Here is an 18,238-nt window from a genome sequence, read left to right as displayed (position 1 = left end):
CCGCATTCAGCCTCTGTGGGTTCTGCAGGGCAAGGCTCCACAGCCTAGTGATACCAACAGAGACTGTTCTTTGGAAAAACATTATTGGAAAAAAACCAATAACCTAATGAAATAAAAAAACCTGGATGAATATTGCCACACTTAACTTCCCTTTCTTAGAAACAGCAGTAAGAAGAGTCAATAACTTGGCTAGCACCCGGAGAGGCCTCTGAAATGCTTGGGAAAGATGGAGATGCCAACTTCCCCTGCCTAAAACTGCTGCTCTGAGAACTTTCTTTGCAGAGCAGGGAGCACTGTGGATGGCTCCTCCCTCTCCCTGCCCCCTCCTTCCTTCCCCTGCCCACTCCCTGGGCAGCACAGTGGTCAGGGAAGGCTGTCGCTTGATGCTAGGAAGGGGGCAGGACCTGCGTGCTGCTATTCAGCAGTTCTGCATTTGCATCGAAGGGGAGCAGGCTGTAGGCTGTGAGGACTGGGTGACGCAGAGGATCTCAGCTATGAGGCCGGGCAGGCAAGGTAAATCTTCTGCCTGGTCTTGGACTTGGAGCTGTGCAGCTGCTGAGGCTACCTGGGTGCTTTCTGGCTTGAGGATAGAAGTCCCTTTCTTTGCTTGCTGTGCTGTCCCTGGGCTCTGCTCTCACCTGCGTGCAGAGGCATTTGCAAGCAGCCAGTATCACTAGGGAGCAGAATGGTTGGTTGTTTTTTTTTTTTCAAACCAAGAGCCGATTTATAGTCTGGTTTCCTGTCAGATCTTTGCATTTTCCTCCTTCGCCCCTCCCAGCCTCTGACACACTTTTTCTTACTTTCTGTGTCGCCCTTTGTTCATTCCGACACTGGTGCGTTTGCCTCCTGAGTCTCTCCATTCCCCCCTCTCCTCCCTCCACCCTTGGCTCTTCAAAGAGTCCTGGCCCTTTCCCTTGCACGGCTCACCTCGCTGGAGCTCCTGGGGAGGGGAAAGGACGAGTGCATGGAGGCGACCTAGCAAGCTTCACCCTGCAGCAGCTGCAGCCCAGCCGCGAGCTCGGTCACTCATGAGCACCCAAGGTAAGGAGAGCGGCCCAAAGGCCAGCACCACCCCACTGGCAGCAGGGACAGCACCTGCCTGATCCTGGCAGCTTCCAGTTTCACTCTTTTTTCTTTGTTAATGTCTTTGCTCGCAGACGTCTGTGCAGGCTCCACAGGTCTCGTTCCACTCTGCAGACACAGATACTTGAAGCCCGGGTTGCAGAGAAGGAGCAAACAGGCCCACAGTCGTAGGGGCAAGAGCTTAACAAAATGTCACGAGGGGTGAGGAGGAAGGGGAGGACAGTGACTGGCTCGGGCTCCCCATGCGTTGTCTGCTGGGGGCTCACGCTTTTCCTAGGTAGCAGTAGCATCTTTCTGAACATGTTCTCCCTGCGTACTGCTTCTTCCCGCTTCCTTGGCTCTGCCTCCTTTGGCCGCGGTGTGTCTCTGAGGAGCTTCTCACCACCTTTTTGTCCATTTTCCATTAAGCTGCATCGCTGATTTAGTTAGTCTATAAAGTGCACCTCAATCTTGACCTCACACTGTCCTGGCTAGCTACCTCTCCCCCACATGCATAATTGTTCACCCTTCCCCCTCTGTGATTTCCTCCTTTTCTCTCTTGTGTTCCCCTTTCCCATCTCTTCAGTGGCTTCTCACATGCACTCCCATTTCCTGCCCCCCATCTCTCCCCCACGCTGCTGCCCGCTCTGCAGAGCACCCTTGCACCACTGCTGGTGTCTCCCCCCAGAATACCACCCTGCCGTGCTCCTGTTGCTTCCCTGCATCCCCATCCTCACTTGCAGCATCTGCTCAGGAAGCTCCTGCCCCGTGATAACCACTGGCACATGCCTGCAGGCTCCTTCCAGCTCGCACTCATGGGGCCACCCCCACAGCCCATCGTGCACAACAAACAGCCTCCTGCCACCCCCACTTTCTCTCACACCGACACACATATGCGGCCTTCTCATACCTCCCTTATCTCTCACCTCCCTTAACACGCCAGAGCCACATCTCTGCTCACATTTGCACGCCGGTGCAGCCTCTGATATGGCTCTCTCCCCACAAGTGTTCTGCTTTCCCCCCAGTTTCCCTCTGTGTCCTTCATCCTTCCCAGGTCTTTCCTCCCACTTGTCTGCAAGGTCTGATCTAGTCTCTCTGTCCATTTTCCCCGTCTCGCCCATCCCCAGGCTTCTCATTGTTTGCTCATTTCTCCATTGGCTTCCCTAGATTTTTTGCAGCAGTTTCTCTCCTGTAGCTCCCACTATAACGTACTCCTGAGGCTGCCCTGCTTTTGGGGATAGGAGCCCGCGGGGAGGTTGCTCAGCTGTAAGCTGTCTCAGGCTGTCTCAGCATCCCCACTGATACTTGCAGAGGAGTTGGAGGAAATGCTGCAGTGTTGGTGCTTCCTCTTTCCTTTGCAGGTTCTGCTGGTTGCAGCAGGGCTCAGAGCTGAGTGTTTGGAGTGGGTGGTGGGCAGATGAAGGGAATCGTTTAGTGCAAAATGTCCCGGGAAAATGGTAAGAAGAGAGGAAGTCACTTCCTTCTGCCACTGACCAAGAAATGTTTCAATAATATAGAAACTAGAAAGTGACTTCACTGTATCTTGGCCTCTCTATACTCTATAGAAGAGCTTCTGCTCTCATCACCTCCAAGAGATTTTGGTCCTGTTAAATCCCTTGGATTATCACATCCCAACCGTGAAGGCTTTCCTTACTAAAGCAGTGGCATGGGCACCACTCTTACAAAGACCTTGTGGCAGTTCAGCTTTGGAGAGCCCACCTGTTTTCTTCTGCACTGTTTTGCTTAGTCTCAAAGATCTAGATACAGGAGTAAAAGCTACATCCAGTGACACCAGCTGGTGTGGTCTCCTGAGTCACACTTGCAGTTTTAGGCTGGATTCTGGCTAAGAAGAAACCTCTTCAATTTGACATCTTGAAGGTTCGTACTCTATAAGCCAGACTATTTCAGGTTAAGACAGTGGCGATGCATATGGTGCGCATGGGGGTGCATGTGCACTCCCTGAGAGCGCTGGTGCACCCCCTGACAGGCCACGCTCCCCACTTAAAAGGGGGTAGAAGAAAGAGCTTCTGTAGCTGCAGGACAAGATAGGCACAAGAGGACTTACAAATAGGCCAGGTGATACCAGGACACTGGCTTCTGTGAGTGTGAGGGTTTCCTCTGATCCTGTGTTCCTGTGGTTGAGAAAGGACAAACCAGCCACTCTTTAACCTGCTGCCCCCCGTCTATTCTTGTCTTGGTTCAGACAGGTCCTCAGTGCCTAAGATATCAATCTCCTCTGGTCATGGGCAGTACTTTCACTGAAATTATTACGGTTGCATGGTCATAAGGGACCTGATTTTTGGCCTCTTACATTGTGCTTAACAAGTAACATGTGTATGATAGAGATTTGGAAGTGCAGCAGAGCAAGAAACATGGGGCCTGATCTTGCACCTCTGAAACCATGAAGGGCAAAATCCTACCTTTGCTAACGTCTGTGGGAAATTGCCATTGATTTCAGCAGTACTGTGTTTCCCCTATGGACTGCTGTGGGAACTGGCTTGGGTCCACAAGATGCTACCCTTTTTTTGCTGAGTTTGATAGTGCTTGTTCCTGTTCAGTACAAATGATGGGACTTTCACAGGTGTGCTTGCAAAACCAGCTTTAGGCTCTTCCCTCCCCCTACCACATATTCTCTCACTAATGCTGCCTTTGCCCTCCTGCCTGGGTCAGTAGTTTTAATGGGGATGAACCTTTTCAGGAGGGTAACCTTTCTGCTTATAATTTGTTCAAGGACTCTGGAATTATAATAGGTGCTGTCAGATTTATATAATTGGTATCTGTGGCACAGATCCAATGAGTAATAAGAGAGTCTTCATTCTGGCTTCTTCAGCCACTTTTTTCATTCCCTATGCCCCCTTTCACTTAGTGCCTTGCAGGCAAAAAGGGAATACAACGCATGCCTGTCTATTTAAACCCCAGTTTTGGCAAAACTGGGTTATGCCCATTTCATGAATTTCCTGCATTTAGCCAGTGAATCACTTCTTGCTGGGGCATTGTCATGTGGGATTCAGTTAAATGTGCTTTTCAAACTTTGAATCAAAGCATCTCTTACCCTCCGTATTCTCCTGCCCAATATCTGGGCTCTAGAAGTGACATAATTTAGTGAGTACCATAACCTGCCTTGAATCCACATGTGAAACTATTTGCTGAAAACAATGGGGTGTTTGCATTTCAAATGTCACTGGCAGGTACAGCCCCTACATTTTTCATATGAAGAGCTTAGTACATTTTATAAAGCACTTGTTCTTGTTATAAAAGTCATGCTGAATCTAATCTGCCATCTGAGGCATCAATTTGTAGTGCCATCTCTTTGAGAGTCTGTTTAGTAACTCTACAAAAAAGAGGAGTCGTCACTAAAAAGTCATCAGAAACGCGAAACGCTGTTTTCTGTCCTACTTTGATTGTAAGAACAAATATACATAGCACTATGCGCTCGTTACTGGAGATGCAATTAACTGTGGTGTCAGTGAGTGAATCTGTGTAAAGCGAAACTGGTTAATATTGACACACGCCTTGGGTTTGATCCCTCCGGTCAGTTTAGTTCTCTACAAAGATACTTTGTGGGTGTGCAAGTGCCAGGGAATGTTGTGAGCTCTGTTCACAAACAACACTTTCGAGCACACTGGGTAGTGTTGGGGTGAAAGATCATAAACACAAAAAGTACTTTTTCTGTGTGAAAAGCAGAATTTGCACCTCATCCAAAACACACTGAAGACTCCCACTGACCTTTGTAGGTACGGGTCATTTACTGGTGAGTTTTCATTTTCAGTAGAAATTAAATGTTTAAAACTTTTGCTCTATGCCTATGGTAAGGTTGTATGGTAGAAGATATAGAAAAGCGGTTAACAGTTAATAAATTATTTTGTATGCACATGCAATTTGGGAGAAAGCAGAGGGGAAACAGTCTAGCATTTCACATACTGCTAATAGATATGGCTGTGTCTAATAGATTTCTGGATTTTTTTAATGGCTTTCCAGATTTGTATCTGGATTTCTGCATGTTTTTTTAATAACTTCAAGTGGAAGAGGCAGTTTCCTAAAGGTCTGAAGCAGCAAAAAAAGAAATCTTTGCAATATTTTGTCAGGCAAATTCTGAATCCTGAGCACAAGTAAACTGGGAAAACACCTGAAGTCAGTTCAACTGTTTTTCTCTAGAGCTATACCGAATACACTTCATTTCTGAACTGCACTGCAACTGATGCGTGAATATTCTTCTCTTGATCATCAACTGAAAAATATTATCAATGTTATAAGATCTTTGCTCAGGTTTGTCTTTTAGCTCATCAGTCAGGGCTCTTCTCACTGTTCCGTTTTGGGGCAGCAGCAGGCTGAAGCATGAGGTCTGCATTTTTAAGGACCTGGGATTATCTCCTCCCTCCTCGCACTGTATGATGGGCCCTCCTCATTGGGCAGCTCTAGGATTTTGAAAAGGGGGATACAGATGCTGTGGCACATCATCACATAAAACACAACACACGTTTTTCTCCGGTTAAAGAGAAACTAGATGCTTTACTAATATGCTAGGGAGCTAGCACTATAGTATTCAGTTTAAGATGAAAGCAAAAACAAATACAACTAGGGGAATGTGCACTAATTTGCTAGATTACACATAAAGTTTAAACAAACAAACTAGGCAAAAATAGTCAAAATTGTCAAAAGATATTGTATCATCAGCCCTGTAGTCATGATCATGAAATGTGTATCTCTTACTTGGATTCATCAAGCAAAACTAGCCTTCTTGTGTATCTTGATAGTGCCTCTCATACTTCGCTGTCAGCCATTTCTACACCTGAGCTTATATTACCACACCTGAGTTAAGTCTTCTAGCTAGAGGAAAGTCTGCCATGCTGTGAAATAGGAGAGAGACATTGCCAGGAATGGCTAACAGATGGCAAAATTGCAGAAGAAAGGATAGTTTGAGTAGCAGAACATCAAAACCATTAGAAAGGACAGAGTGCCATTAACACCTGTGGAGGGGAGAGAGATTAGCAGGAATCAAGGAGATGACAATGAGTCATGAATTCAATGGACTGTCTGAGCAGACCCTGAATAGAAATGCAGCTGTCCCTCCCAATAGTTGGTTTTAATGTCTGGGTAGGAGTAAGAACTAAAGTGGGGTGCAACTGCACCACTGCAAACCTCCTCCCCTATATCTACCTCTGACCCTCCTTTAAACACTGCTGGTGTATCTTGGGCCTGAACAAGAGCAAGCTCTTCCATACTAGACTATTGCCTTCCCACAGCGGCTCAAGTCTGCAACCTCTGTTTATTGGCTTCTCCTGAACAAAGTTGTAATTCTGCCAGTCCTCAGTGGATTTCTAATTGGGATAAAAATTCCTATCCAATTCATTTCACTAATGACCTGTGCCAACTTGGACTACACCAGACTGTGCTTTTCCACCTTCTTTACCATTATTGGGCTGCTTTTTTTTCTTTTGGTTCATTGTTTATAGCTTCCCCTGATATGTATTACTTTTCCCTTTTCCTTGTCCTCCCACTCCAGTCAAGAAGACAAGGCAGTTATACTTCCTTAACACTGTTCTGTTCAAGAGAGGTTTGCTTCTTGCCAGTGACATATTCTTAGCTAGATACATTTCAAGCAGTCTCTTAATTACAAGTTTGCTGTCGTATTTTTTCCTTCTGTCTTTTATTTTACCTTTTTTACGGTATTGGTGCAATGTGAAACAAAAAGCATTGAGACTCTTGCAGGCCAGAAGGGCTGTATTTTTCATCTGCTTTACTTGTTAGAAGAAATGAAGGAGCCTTGTGTTTCCTGTAGGGCTGGAAACACTGAATCAGGTTTTTGTTTTATTCTGAAACTCTCTGGGCAGAAGGGAGTGGGGCTTCTGAGGCATCTCCATGGGAAGTGTTACAGAGCATGCTGGGGTCCATGTGATTTCCCTGAATCTGCTGGGGTTAGGGACAGCCAAGGCAATCTGTTGTGTTGGGTTAGGTACTGCTGACAAGTACATCCCAACACTGCTGTTGAAGTCAGAGCAGTCGCACAGGTGTGAGCTAGAAAAGCTTCAGCTCTCCACTTGAAAGGAGCAACTGAAATATTATAGAATAGTGACTCCAGGTCTGGAGTAGAAATCAGCCCTAAGAGAGGCTTGTCCTGTTGACATAAGATGCTGGCTACAGGCTCGGACCCTCTCTCTGTAGTCTGGAAATCACAGGGCCTTCTGGTTGCGTTAGTATGCCATTGCAATGCAGTCCTGACCTGATGATAATGCACCAGCCGGAAGCTATTTCAGCAGGGCCAACATTAGGAAAATGGCATATGAGCCTGTGAAGTTGTAGATGTTGCCCACCCTGCATGAGATCTTGGCTTAGGCCGGACAGTGCACGCAGAGCTGTCAGGTCACAGTAGCGGTCATTGGATCATCCTCCCTAGAACGTCGAAGGTGGCTTGCAAATTGGATCCTTGCTGGAGACTCGCACTTCCTTTCTATTCTCGCCCACTGCTTGTCGTCTTCTCTTTATCTCCATTCCTCTTTTCTCTTTTGCTTCCCTCCTCCTCTCTGGTCCTGGTGATCTTGCTCCAGTTCTGTCCCACGTGTGCTAGCCTCACTGGATGAGCGATGATGACTAACATCCTTTTCTCCACCCGAGGATGCTTTCGGGCTTGGGACGTGGGTCACTTTCACTCTGCGGTTGATGCAGAGGAGAGTGAGGTAAAGCACTGAACACAGCAAAGGGACGGCATAAAAACTAGGGCAAAAGGAAAAGCAACAGGCCGCTCCGCTCTCATCAGGCTCCCAGACGTCCCCGGCAAAGCAATTCTTTTATCTGGGGGACTATCTGGGGCTCTTGTCTTTGTCTGGAAAGTGATGTGTTTCATCTCTTGTGGAGAACTCGCTCTTGCTGCATGAAATTGGATCCAGTGGGCTGAGCTATAAAGCTGTTTCGGAAAATGAACTGCAACATGGCTTGTTAAAAGCTCCTCTGTAAGAGTCCAAAAAGGTAAAGTGGTTATATTGCTTATACCTGCAAGTAGCCACACGCTTTAACAGAATTGCCCTTTTTGGATTGTCGGAAATCTGACCACTGTGTTTCTTGAGTTTTTCTACCGGAGCAAAAGCAGTCCTACATGCTCGAAATAGGGGTGATTTCAGTCGGATTTGGAATGGAACGATTGTCAGGTCGCTATTTATGGTAATGGTGAAAATCGGTCACTGGTGGAGGAGCTGGGAAGTTTGCACCTTATATTTCTGACTGTTTGAAGCTGCTTGGGGCTAACTGCCCCGTCCATGTGGCTATCTGTTCCACGGGCTGATAATAGCACCACTCGCCCAAAAGATACCAGTCATGCTGGGTGCCCCAGGTTTCAGGTGTTCAGTGAGAGGCACTTGGGGCCTCCCAATCCCAAATGAAGGCAGTGGCGTTGCTGGTACACCAGCATGTTGCAAATGGTGCAAAGTTGTAACCCCTAAAACTGAGGTACCTGAAATCACTAGCCACTTCTAAAGCCTCAAACCTCCATTTTAAACATGGCTATTTGAAGCAAACAAGGGGCATGTTGCATTTGGGATAAATGTGCCTTGTTTCTTTTGTTTTTCTGATATCCAGGTTTCACGTATCTGCATTTTCACCTACCTCATTTATTTCAATGAGGCTTTAGGTTCCCACATGCTTAAAAGTCACTTCTAACAGTGGGATTTCTGTGCCTGAAGTTTTGCAAATTTCCACTTTGCTCATTTGTGTCTTATATAAATCTTTAAAAACCTTTAAAAAGGCAAAGAAAAAAATGAACGGGGAAAGGTAGAGCTGTGATGCAAATGAGTTTAAAGAAAATATCCTAAGGAAATTTATAGTTAACGCTATCATTGCATTCTTACTTCACTACATCGTACCAGGGAATTGTAAGGATGTCAAAGCATGATTAAGTAGCATAACACTTGCTGTACTACCTATACATTGCCGGGCAAGTTAAGAATGGTGTGTCAGGAGTAATTGTGAGTTTTCTGGTTTTATTGGCTTGTGTCACATCTCTAGCATTACTTGAATGTAGTTTGGGATATATTGGATATTGAAGTGTTCTCTTATGATTCCCCATGGCTGGTAATATTTTGCATTGCAGCTTTCCTCTCTTCATGTGCCACATTATCCATTACTGTCACCAGTCCTGCCAGTGTGTCCTTGGAGAGGTTTCTTAATGGAGCTGTCCTGGTTAAAGAAATTCAATGTGATTGAGCTGCAGCAAAGAATCAAAATCCAAATATCTGAAGGGGATGAAAAATACCTGGTTATTAAAGTATATTGGTTATTTATTACCAGCAGTAGGCAGGAAAATATTAACATGTAAAAAGCTGCATATTAATCACTGCTGTCGAGTGGAAACCAACCTGAAAAGTCACTTCTATCTTTGTTAGCTCCTTTTTCCTTATTCCTGGTGTATTATCTCTCTTCCAGGTGTACCTCACCCAACACCCTCAGTTGGTAAGAAACTCTGAGCAGGCAGGCTACAAGAGCGCAAAGGGCTAATTCTAGAGGAAGGGATGGCCAAAATAGGGCATGTAATTTTCTTTACTTTTCACTTGCTGAAATCTGACTTGAGCTACTTTCTGTAGGGACGAAAGTGAAGAAAGGACCAAGAAAATGACTCATTTCTAAAGAATGCTCCTTGCTTTTTTTCATCTGGGTTCACATACTCACCTGAACAGGAGAAACGTCTCCACTGAGAAACAGAGGGCACTGCAGTGGTTAAAACACAGTATCTCAGCTAGGGCTGTGCAAAGCATCAGTCCCTGATTCAATTTGGCGGAGATTCAGCCTGATTCAGTGGCCAAATCTCCAAATCCAAATCGAATCAGAGGACCCTTTAATCTCTCTGAGTCAAACTAGTACCCTCCGAATCGATTCAGAGAGATTTGGAAAGATCTGGACATAGACACAGCTTTAAATGTTTTCTCTTGGGGAAAAAAAACCCGCAGCATCCTTATAGGCTCGGCAGTGCGACGCTGGCTAGCACTATGCAAGAAAGAGACTTGGGGGCCATCATTGACCACAAGATGAACATGAGCCTGCAATGCGATGCTGCGGCTAGTAAAGCGACCAAAACGCTGGCTTGCATCCATAGATGCTTCTCAAGCAAATCCCGGGACGTCATTCTCCCCCTGTACTCGGCCTTGGTGAGGCCACAGCTGGAGTACTGCGTCCAGTTTTGGGCTCCACAATTCAAAAAGGATGTGGAGAAGCTTGAGAGAGTCTAGAGAAGAGTCACGCGCATGATCAGAGGTCAGGGAAGCAGACCCTACGATGACAGGCTGAGAGCCCTGGGGCTCTTTAGCCTGGAAAAGCGCAGGCTCAGGGGTGATCTGATGGCCACCTACAAGTTTATCAGGGGTGACCACCAGTATCTAGGGGAACGTTTGTTCACCAGAGCGCCCCAAGGGATGACGAGGTCGAATGGTCACAAACTACTACAAGATCGTTTCAGGCTGGACATAAGGAAGAATTTCTTTACTGTCCGAGCCCCCAAGGTCTGGAACAGCCTGCCACCGGAGGTGGTTCAAGCGCCTTCATTGAACACCTTCAAGATGAAACTGGATGCTTATCTTGCTGGGATCCTATGACCCCAGCTGACGTCCTGCCCTTTGGGCGGGGGGCTGGACTCGATGATCTTCCGAGGTCCCTTCCAGCCCTAATGTCTATGAAATCTATGAAATCTACATACCTCTAGGTAGCAGGGGCTCATGAGTGTTGCGATGCTGGGGTGCATGGAGCGTCCCACAGAAGCACGGGGGGCTCCCCAGTGCGCTCGGCAGCAGACCCAGAAGTGGACCAGAAGCACTTCTTGTTCATTTCTGGGTCCGCTGGAGAGCTTACCGGAGGGGGCCCCCCCATCTCCCCGGATCAGTGACGGGTGCCTCCTGGTTCTGGGGGGCACCCAGGGTCCCCCCTCAGCCAATCACTAGGCTGGGGCGGGGGGGAATCACTAGGCTCCCAGCGCGTTCCACAGTGGACCCAAAAGTGGACTGGAAGTACTTCCGGTTCACTTCCAGGTTTGTCACTGAGCATGTGGAGGGCCCCCCCGCACTCCTGTGGGATGCTCCACGCGCGCCAGCATCACAGTGTTCACAAGCTGCGCTGGTACCTGGAAGTATGTAGAAAAAACTTTCAAAACTGTGTCTGTGTCCAAATCGCTGATTCTCCGAATGAGCATTGAATCTTCAGATTCAGATTTGGCCGAATCGAATCGGGGACAGTGATCCGAATCAATAAATCAAATCACTGTCCCTGATTTGGGCTGAATCTGAATCCAAATCGAATAGGGCCTGCTTCACACACCACTAATCTCAGCATCACAATCTCATGGTTCCATTCCTGGCTCTGTGGGCACAGACAGAAATTACATTTGTGGTATTATTGGTCTCTGAAAATGCTCTACAGCCATGCTGTGACATGTGGACAGCTGCAGAGTGCTTTCAAAGTGGCTGATCATGCGACAAATTAACCTTCATGTAATGAGGGATCAGATGAAAGCGCTCCACTTTGAACACCTTAGGGAACTTCTGTTTCCTAGGGTCAATCCATCACATGATAAGCCCCGCCATGCCCCTGGTGCTGTCTGTGGGAAGGGAGGGGGAAAAGGGAGGGGAAGTGAGTTGCAGGCTGGGGTTTGCCTGGCCTGAGCTAGAGGGGAGTGGGTGGATTGGAGCCACCTGCCTCATGCCTCGCCTACCACCTTTCTCCTCCAGCTCAGGCCAGGCAAGCCCCCCCCCCCTCCCCCCCTTCCTGCAGATAGCACCGGAGTTGGAGTGGTGGCTAAGAGAGAGAAGCTACAGGCAGGCTCGTCCACTCAACTGACTCCAAAGTGGAGCTCAATTTTTCCTTCACACCTCCAACTCAATAGGTGAATGTCTGTTGGGTCAGGGGAGCCACTCTAACTCATGGCACTTTAGGTAAAGCACCATAAGTTAGAGTGGGGGGCCTGCATATCAGTCAGCACCTGTGACACACGGCAAGTCACTTACCCACACTGCTCTTGTGACTATCAAGGTATAAAATAGCATAATACATTAAGATCTGGTTAATTTGTCCCTGGGATAATTCACCACCATGGATGGTTTACATTCGCTGTTGTTCCAAGTCCTTGCCAGTGCACTCCCTCTATTATGATTTTCTGGTAATTAGTCACTACTGGATAATTCAACATTATTTGCATCTCCCTCATAGTGGTGAATTAAGCAGAACTTACTGTCATAATTACGTGTGCTTTAGGGCTGCTGTGAGAAATGGGTGATGTTGGTAAGACACTTTGATTCTCCAGGGAGATGTAATCTGTGAACAGAACACCTGGGAAGTCCTCGGCAGCCCCAAGCCTCCTCTGTAACCGTTTCCCCTGGGTGGAAGGTTATTTGTTCTTAGCCTCTGTTTTCCATTCCTGACTGTAAGAACTGCCCCTAGTTACGTCATGTTGCTAGGCAATGGGTGCTTCATAGAATATGGGGTTGGGTCAGATAGTGCATCTGATGCTGCAACCTCATTCTTTGATGTCCAGCTTTCAAGACAAGCCCTCAAGACCCAGCAAGGGACGTTGTACCCACCCCCATAGTTACCAACCTGGTACCAGAAATGCCCATCTGCTCTCTAAAAGGTATTGGCATTTACAGCACTGGTTCTGGGACCAGCTCAAAATGGCTTCATCCGCTTCCATGTCCTGCACCTGTAGAGAGGATTGGATCCAATGACTCTTGGAGCCCCTTCCAGCCCTAGGGCTCTGTGCTTCTATGGGCAATCCAGGAATTGCTCTAGCATCAGTCCTGTAAACACATCCGCCCACAGCAATGCACATAAGCCATTTCAGTTTTGATATAGGTGGGAAGTGCAGGTTTTGTGGTTGCACTCATTCACTGGCCTTTTCAGTGCTCACCCACTTCTCAGTGACCAAGTCGTACGAGTTAAGGCTGACAGATACGGCATTGTTCAGCCTAGAAAAGAGAAGACTTCGGAGGGATTTGGTGGCAGCTTACAAATATATCAGGGGCTAGCATCAGGGGCTAGGTGAACAACTATAATTTCACCAAAGCACCCCAGGGGTAAAACCAGGAGCAACTGTCATAAACTCCTAGAAGAAGGTTTCAGACTGGATATAAGGCAAAACTTCTCCATGGTTTGTGTGACCAGACTCTGCAATTGACTCCCAGTGGGGGTGGTGCAGGCACCTACCCTGGAGATCCTGAAAAGGAGACTGGATGCACACCTTGCTGGGGTTATTTGACCCCAGCAGTCTTTCCTGCCCAGAGCAGCGGGCTTGGACTCAATGACCTCATGAGGCCCTTTCCAGACCTAAACTTCTGTGAATTTGTATAATGGCTTTCTGCACTTCGTCAAGGCATCTAGTGGGAGAGCTTTCAAAAAACCCTTGGGTATCTGGGTTTTGCACTCGCCTCAGGTGACTATGAGTACTGTTGTGCAGAAGCCTGGCATTTGCATACACCCAGCTGTATGCAGACAGATTAGCAAGAACTTTTGTTCCAGGACCAGCCCAATAGATGAGCTGGTAGAATAGTGCACAGAGGGCATACCGTTTCACCCAGGGATGCATGCACCAAGCTTTGATTGCGCTAAAATTTCTCACTGAGAAAGGTCCCCAGTTGTCTTCTTTCTCAGTTCTTCTTTTAAGAGGGTCTTTCTAATTCTCCCCATCCTAATTCTGAAAATCCCCTGCAGCTCTCTGGGCCTTGTCAGGTTTGTTGGTCAGCCACAGGAATGTAACATAAGGTGCTGTTCCACTCCTTGGGTGAATGAGTACATTTCTTCTGGACAGCTCAACCCATGTGCTTTTGGACTGGAGTCTTGAATTCAAGCCTGCTCTTTCATCCCTTCATTTCCAAAGCATGCTGCACCATCTCTCATTTTCCTCCATACTTTGCCTGCCAGTGTTTCACGTTGGAGCGATCACTACCAGACAGCACAAAGCACCCTTCCCAATTCAGAGAGGAATTCCTGAATGCAACACATTTGTTTTAAAAGAGCTGAAGTTGGGTGCGGAGGGAGCAGGAGTTAAAACAAGTTGCTGCATAACAGTTGTTTTGTTTCATGCTTGAAGTTTCCTCCCTTTGCCCATCTTCTCAGTCTCATCTTCCATGGTGACTTCGTTTGCAGCGAGCTGCTAATTAAATTTCATATTTATGATTAGAAAATAAAATCATTGGACCTTTTTTAAATAGATTTTTATGAGTTTTGGCTCAGGCAGCTGAGTCAGCAGTAGAGGGTCTGCAAAGCTGAAACTTACCCGCTTTCATAGGGAAGATAAATAGAACAAATAATGACGGAAGGAGTCTAATCTAAAATCCCATATAGTTTCTACACTGTATTAGTTTTTGAGAACAAGAAAAACAATTCTGTGTTTGCTCTTCTCAGAAAGTGACATAACTGAGGAGATGGAAAAGAACTTGTTTCCCCTTGTTTTGGGAGGGTTAAGCATTTAAAAACGACTCTGTCAACATGCTGTTTGTGATGTGAGAGGGTTCACTGGGTTCGTCAACCTAGGGGCACTGACAGTGATTATCATCAGCTACGCACCAGTAAAATGCTTATGTTCTGGGTTCCCCGACTTTAAAATGACAAAATGGAAGCACTGACACATGCTGCCAGCCTGCGGCTGCTTGGAATTTAGTTTTCCTACAGTAGTGGGGCATTTATACAACATCAGCAAACTAGAGTTACTGTACTGACTACTACTCCCAGCATGCCTTGGGAGCAGGCAGTGTGTAGGGTTACTTCCTGCTCATACACCATTTAGTCCCTGAAGAAGCCTTTTAAGGGCCTGTTTTCCAAGTGCTTAGCACCAACAATCAGATTTTTCAAAAGAGCCAAACTCCTAATTTAAACATCTGCAAAAACAAAATTTTGGAAGTGTTCAGCACCCAGCAACTTCTGTTGTGACACTTAAAACCAGATTTCCCCATGTTCTGGCCTATATTTGTCCAATATCTGACCACCTATGTTGCTGATGAAGTGGCACCTGAGGTTTTTTTTGGAAATCTGCCCCTAATTTTGAATTGTGATAAGAAACAATCCTCAAATGTTTGCTAGCTCTCATGTTACAAGAAAAATGTGATCTCCAATGAAGCGCAAAGGAATGCATTTAAAATCAATGCCTTTCTGCACTGTAGGACCCAAAGGATGGGTGAGGGGTAGCCACACTGGCACCTTGTGGTCCACCCTGTTCGTCATCCCTCTCCATCTGACCTGACGTCCAGTCTCTCGCCTGCCACAACTTTGGTTTTGTTCTGATGCTTGTTGGGGGAGGCAGTCCCTGGGGCTGGGCGTAACCTCATCGGTCCTGGTTCACCTGGTCAAGTGAGCCCCACCTTGGGGCCTTTGCTCTCTATCTGGTGCTTCCTTTTTAAGGGGGTGCTCATGTAGGATTCTGTGCACGTCAGGGTTTCAGGTATCACTGCATTGGACCCTTTTCTCTCCAACTGTATCCTTCACCCTGGCCCACTGTTCAAGACCTCAGCCTCTGGGAATCTACCTTGCCCTGATGTCAGCCCCCCTTTCCTGGGGGTCCACTTTCACCTTGGTAGTCTCTACCCCTCTGCCTTGGGGCTGATTTCCAGTATCTATTGCAGGGAAGCACCCTCAGGCACCCCTGGCCATGGACTTGTCCCCCACTATAGCCATAACTTGGTCCTCCACTTACAAGTCCAAAATGAGAAAACAAAACACAAGTCAAGTCCTTCACAAGGGGATAGTCTTCCTCACTTGGGATAAAGTGTTGCCCATAGGCCCTACCTTGTGTTGGGGCTGTCTCGCCTGCAGCCCCCCAGGGCAATTTGTGAGGGCCTACATCTACCCCCAGCAGCTGCTTTCTTTCCGCTTCCTCTCCCTGCTGCAAGTAGGGGTACCCCCCTGCCTAATCAGAGACTGGGTTTATATTCCCCAACCTGGCCTCCTGCCGGTCACATGTGATTGGCCCTTCTGTTCCTCTCCCCTAGGGCCAATTGCTAATTGCTAATTAGAAGCTAATTGCTTCACTAGCTGCCTGACCCCTGGTTCCTTACCTAATCAAGCCCTCTTAGTGACAAGGGCAGGGGTTCCCTGTTACAGCACAGTACATGGTTAACTTACAGCACTGTATGCCATGAGGTGCTATCGACACAGACACCTTAGTAGGAATTTAAAAATAATTGAATATTTATACAAATAACAATCGTTGCAGTCACACTGAGTAGAATAAAAATGCGGAAGGATTCCCGCCTCTTGCACTTCAGAACACAAGCCGAGCACGGAGAATGTTCAAAGACATAAAGCCTACTTTGGTATCCAGTTTACACTGACTGTCCACAAGCAATAAAAAAGCTGCAAAGCAGAGGCTTTGATTCAGACATTGATTTGCTTGATTCAGCACTTGACTGGCACTAGCTGGGCTTGCGATTCTAAAACTCTTCAAACAGGAATATTGGCCTTACTCTGTTGTACAGCTGAACATGGTATACCTAGATGGGGAAGAAATACTCATACTCATCCTATTGATACTCAGCTTAATGGTGTTAGGCATTTTATTATTGGAATTTTCTAATCAACTGCTCTTTGGTGGTTATAAGTGATCACATTTGCTCCTCGTGCCATCCGTCAAGAAACATCAACTCTGCGAGCAAATTCTGGCTAACCCATAATTCCTGTTTCATGGCAGTCTCTCAAAGCCTGCTACTATTGTGTCTGTTAAGGGGGCGCTACTTGGAGTGTGAGACAGGATACTCATCTACTTGGCACTGTTCTGAGCTGGCATGACAGCTCCTGTGTCCCTAACTACTTATTTCCTATGGTGAGAAAAGGAAATTCAATCAACAATGCTCCTTCATCTTGGGCTTACCCATAGCTCTCCCTGTAAGAACCCATCTGAAGGACTATGCTGTGTTAAGAGAAGATGGAGAGCCAGATATCTTGGTTTTCAAATTCCCGGTTGCTTTTGGTGCTCACCAACCATGCACCCCAGCTCTGCATTGAACTGCCCTCTTCTGTGGTAATGTAATTCCATTGAGTGGCAAGGCCAGTTAGTTTTCAGGATAAACTTTACCGAGCTGAAATTGCAGCTCATCTTATTATACTCTGCTGAAGCAAAGAGGGCACAGTTTGAGCACAAAGCAACAAAAGGTGTTTGCCTTGTTTAATTCATTAATGTTTGTGAAGGACTTTGAAGGCAAGAAATGCTACAGGCGTGCTGCTGAGTTGTTCTGTTCCTTTTCCTTGCCTCTGGAAAAAGGGCTTTATGGAGATCACTGCTCCCAAGGATAAACTACAGTCCTGCTAGTTAGAGGTGGGCATTTTTTATGTTGAGGGTCACCATGCTAGTTCCTTAGGGAAATATTTCCCCAGGATGGGAAGTGACTGGTCCTGTGCTTTCCATTTGTGGCTTTCCCACCGTCATTTTCAGATAATCTCTCTCTCTCCTACCCCATCCAGGGTTAAGCTGTCTATAGCCATGAGGACACTTCCTCTTTGATTTTCCTTTACAGCGGAGTTGCGTTTGAAAGACACCCACAGCTTGCGTTCAGAAGAAAAGGGGAAGTGAGGCAGCCCCCAGAACCTTTCCACCTGCTATATATAGATGCAGCATTTGTGAAAGAGGATGGTGGGTGTGTGCTTCCGGACCTGTGTCACGCAGTCCCGCTGCAGCAGGCTGTGAAGGGACAGGTCGCAGAACAAGGGGAAGGAGAGGGGGACCAGGTAGGACGACAAGTAAAAGCCCGCTCGTCTCACTGAGTTCAGCTGCTTCCACAAGGAAGACTCATTTTTATTACCAGCAGATTTGTACGTTTGCCGTACAAATCTCTGCTTCTCATTCCTGTCTTTCCTTAGCAAGATTGCATTTTATATGCTGTGTGATTTTCCTTGCCAAGCATGCAGTTTCTACTGTGTGCTTTGCTGGCTGGGAGGAGCACACAGTACTGAAGTCAGCTGTAAGCAAGGAGTAAAAGGAGATTTGCAAGCCTCACGGCTGCACAAAAGGAGGAGTGGCATTTCCAAGGAGCCTTTCCGGGTGGACTGGACACACTCCTCCCCTAACAGGCTATCCCGTGCCCTACTACCTCCACAGCACCACAGTGTGCTCCATGATGTCGCTCACTGGCTGTGGGGTGGAAAGCCCACTGATACTGGTGTTACACGGGTACGTGCTGCATTCAGCTGGCAGATCTCAGAAAGGAGGGAGGGAAGAATAGAT

At 47.0% G+C, this 18,238-nt stretch overlaps 1 protein-coding gene across 3 annotated transcripts in view; it reads left to right on the top strand.

Annotated features, from left to right (window-relative positions):
* The first annotated feature begins 366 nt into the window (after positions 1 to 366).
* The window catches only part of CARD11 (caspase recruitment domain family member 11), a 58,486-nt gene continuing 40,614 nt past the window's right edge, over positions 367 to 18,238 (top strand). Inside the window, exon 1 of one of the 3 annotated variants that reach the window (XM_019494765.2) lies at positions 367 to 513. In XM_019494765.2, coding sequence (XP_019350310.1) covers positions 384 to 513 — 130 coding nt within the window. In that variant the 5' untranslated portion in view covers positions 367 to 383. Of the gene's footprint in view, positions 514 to 735; positions 1,042 to 18,238 lie in introns of those variants that run through there. The other 2 variants (XM_006260635.4, XM_019494766.2) reach the window with 2 other exon arrangements.

Source organism: Alligator mississippiensis, chromosome 13, assembly GCF_030867095.1.
Source record: "Alligator mississippiensis isolate rAllMis1 chromosome 13, rAllMis1, whole genome shotgun sequence".
In the NCBI taxonomy this organism is placed as follows: domain Eukaryota; kingdom Metazoa; phylum Chordata; order Crocodylia; family Alligatoridae; genus Alligator; species Alligator mississippiensis.
This window is presented reverse-complemented; position numbering and strand designations above follow the sequence as displayed.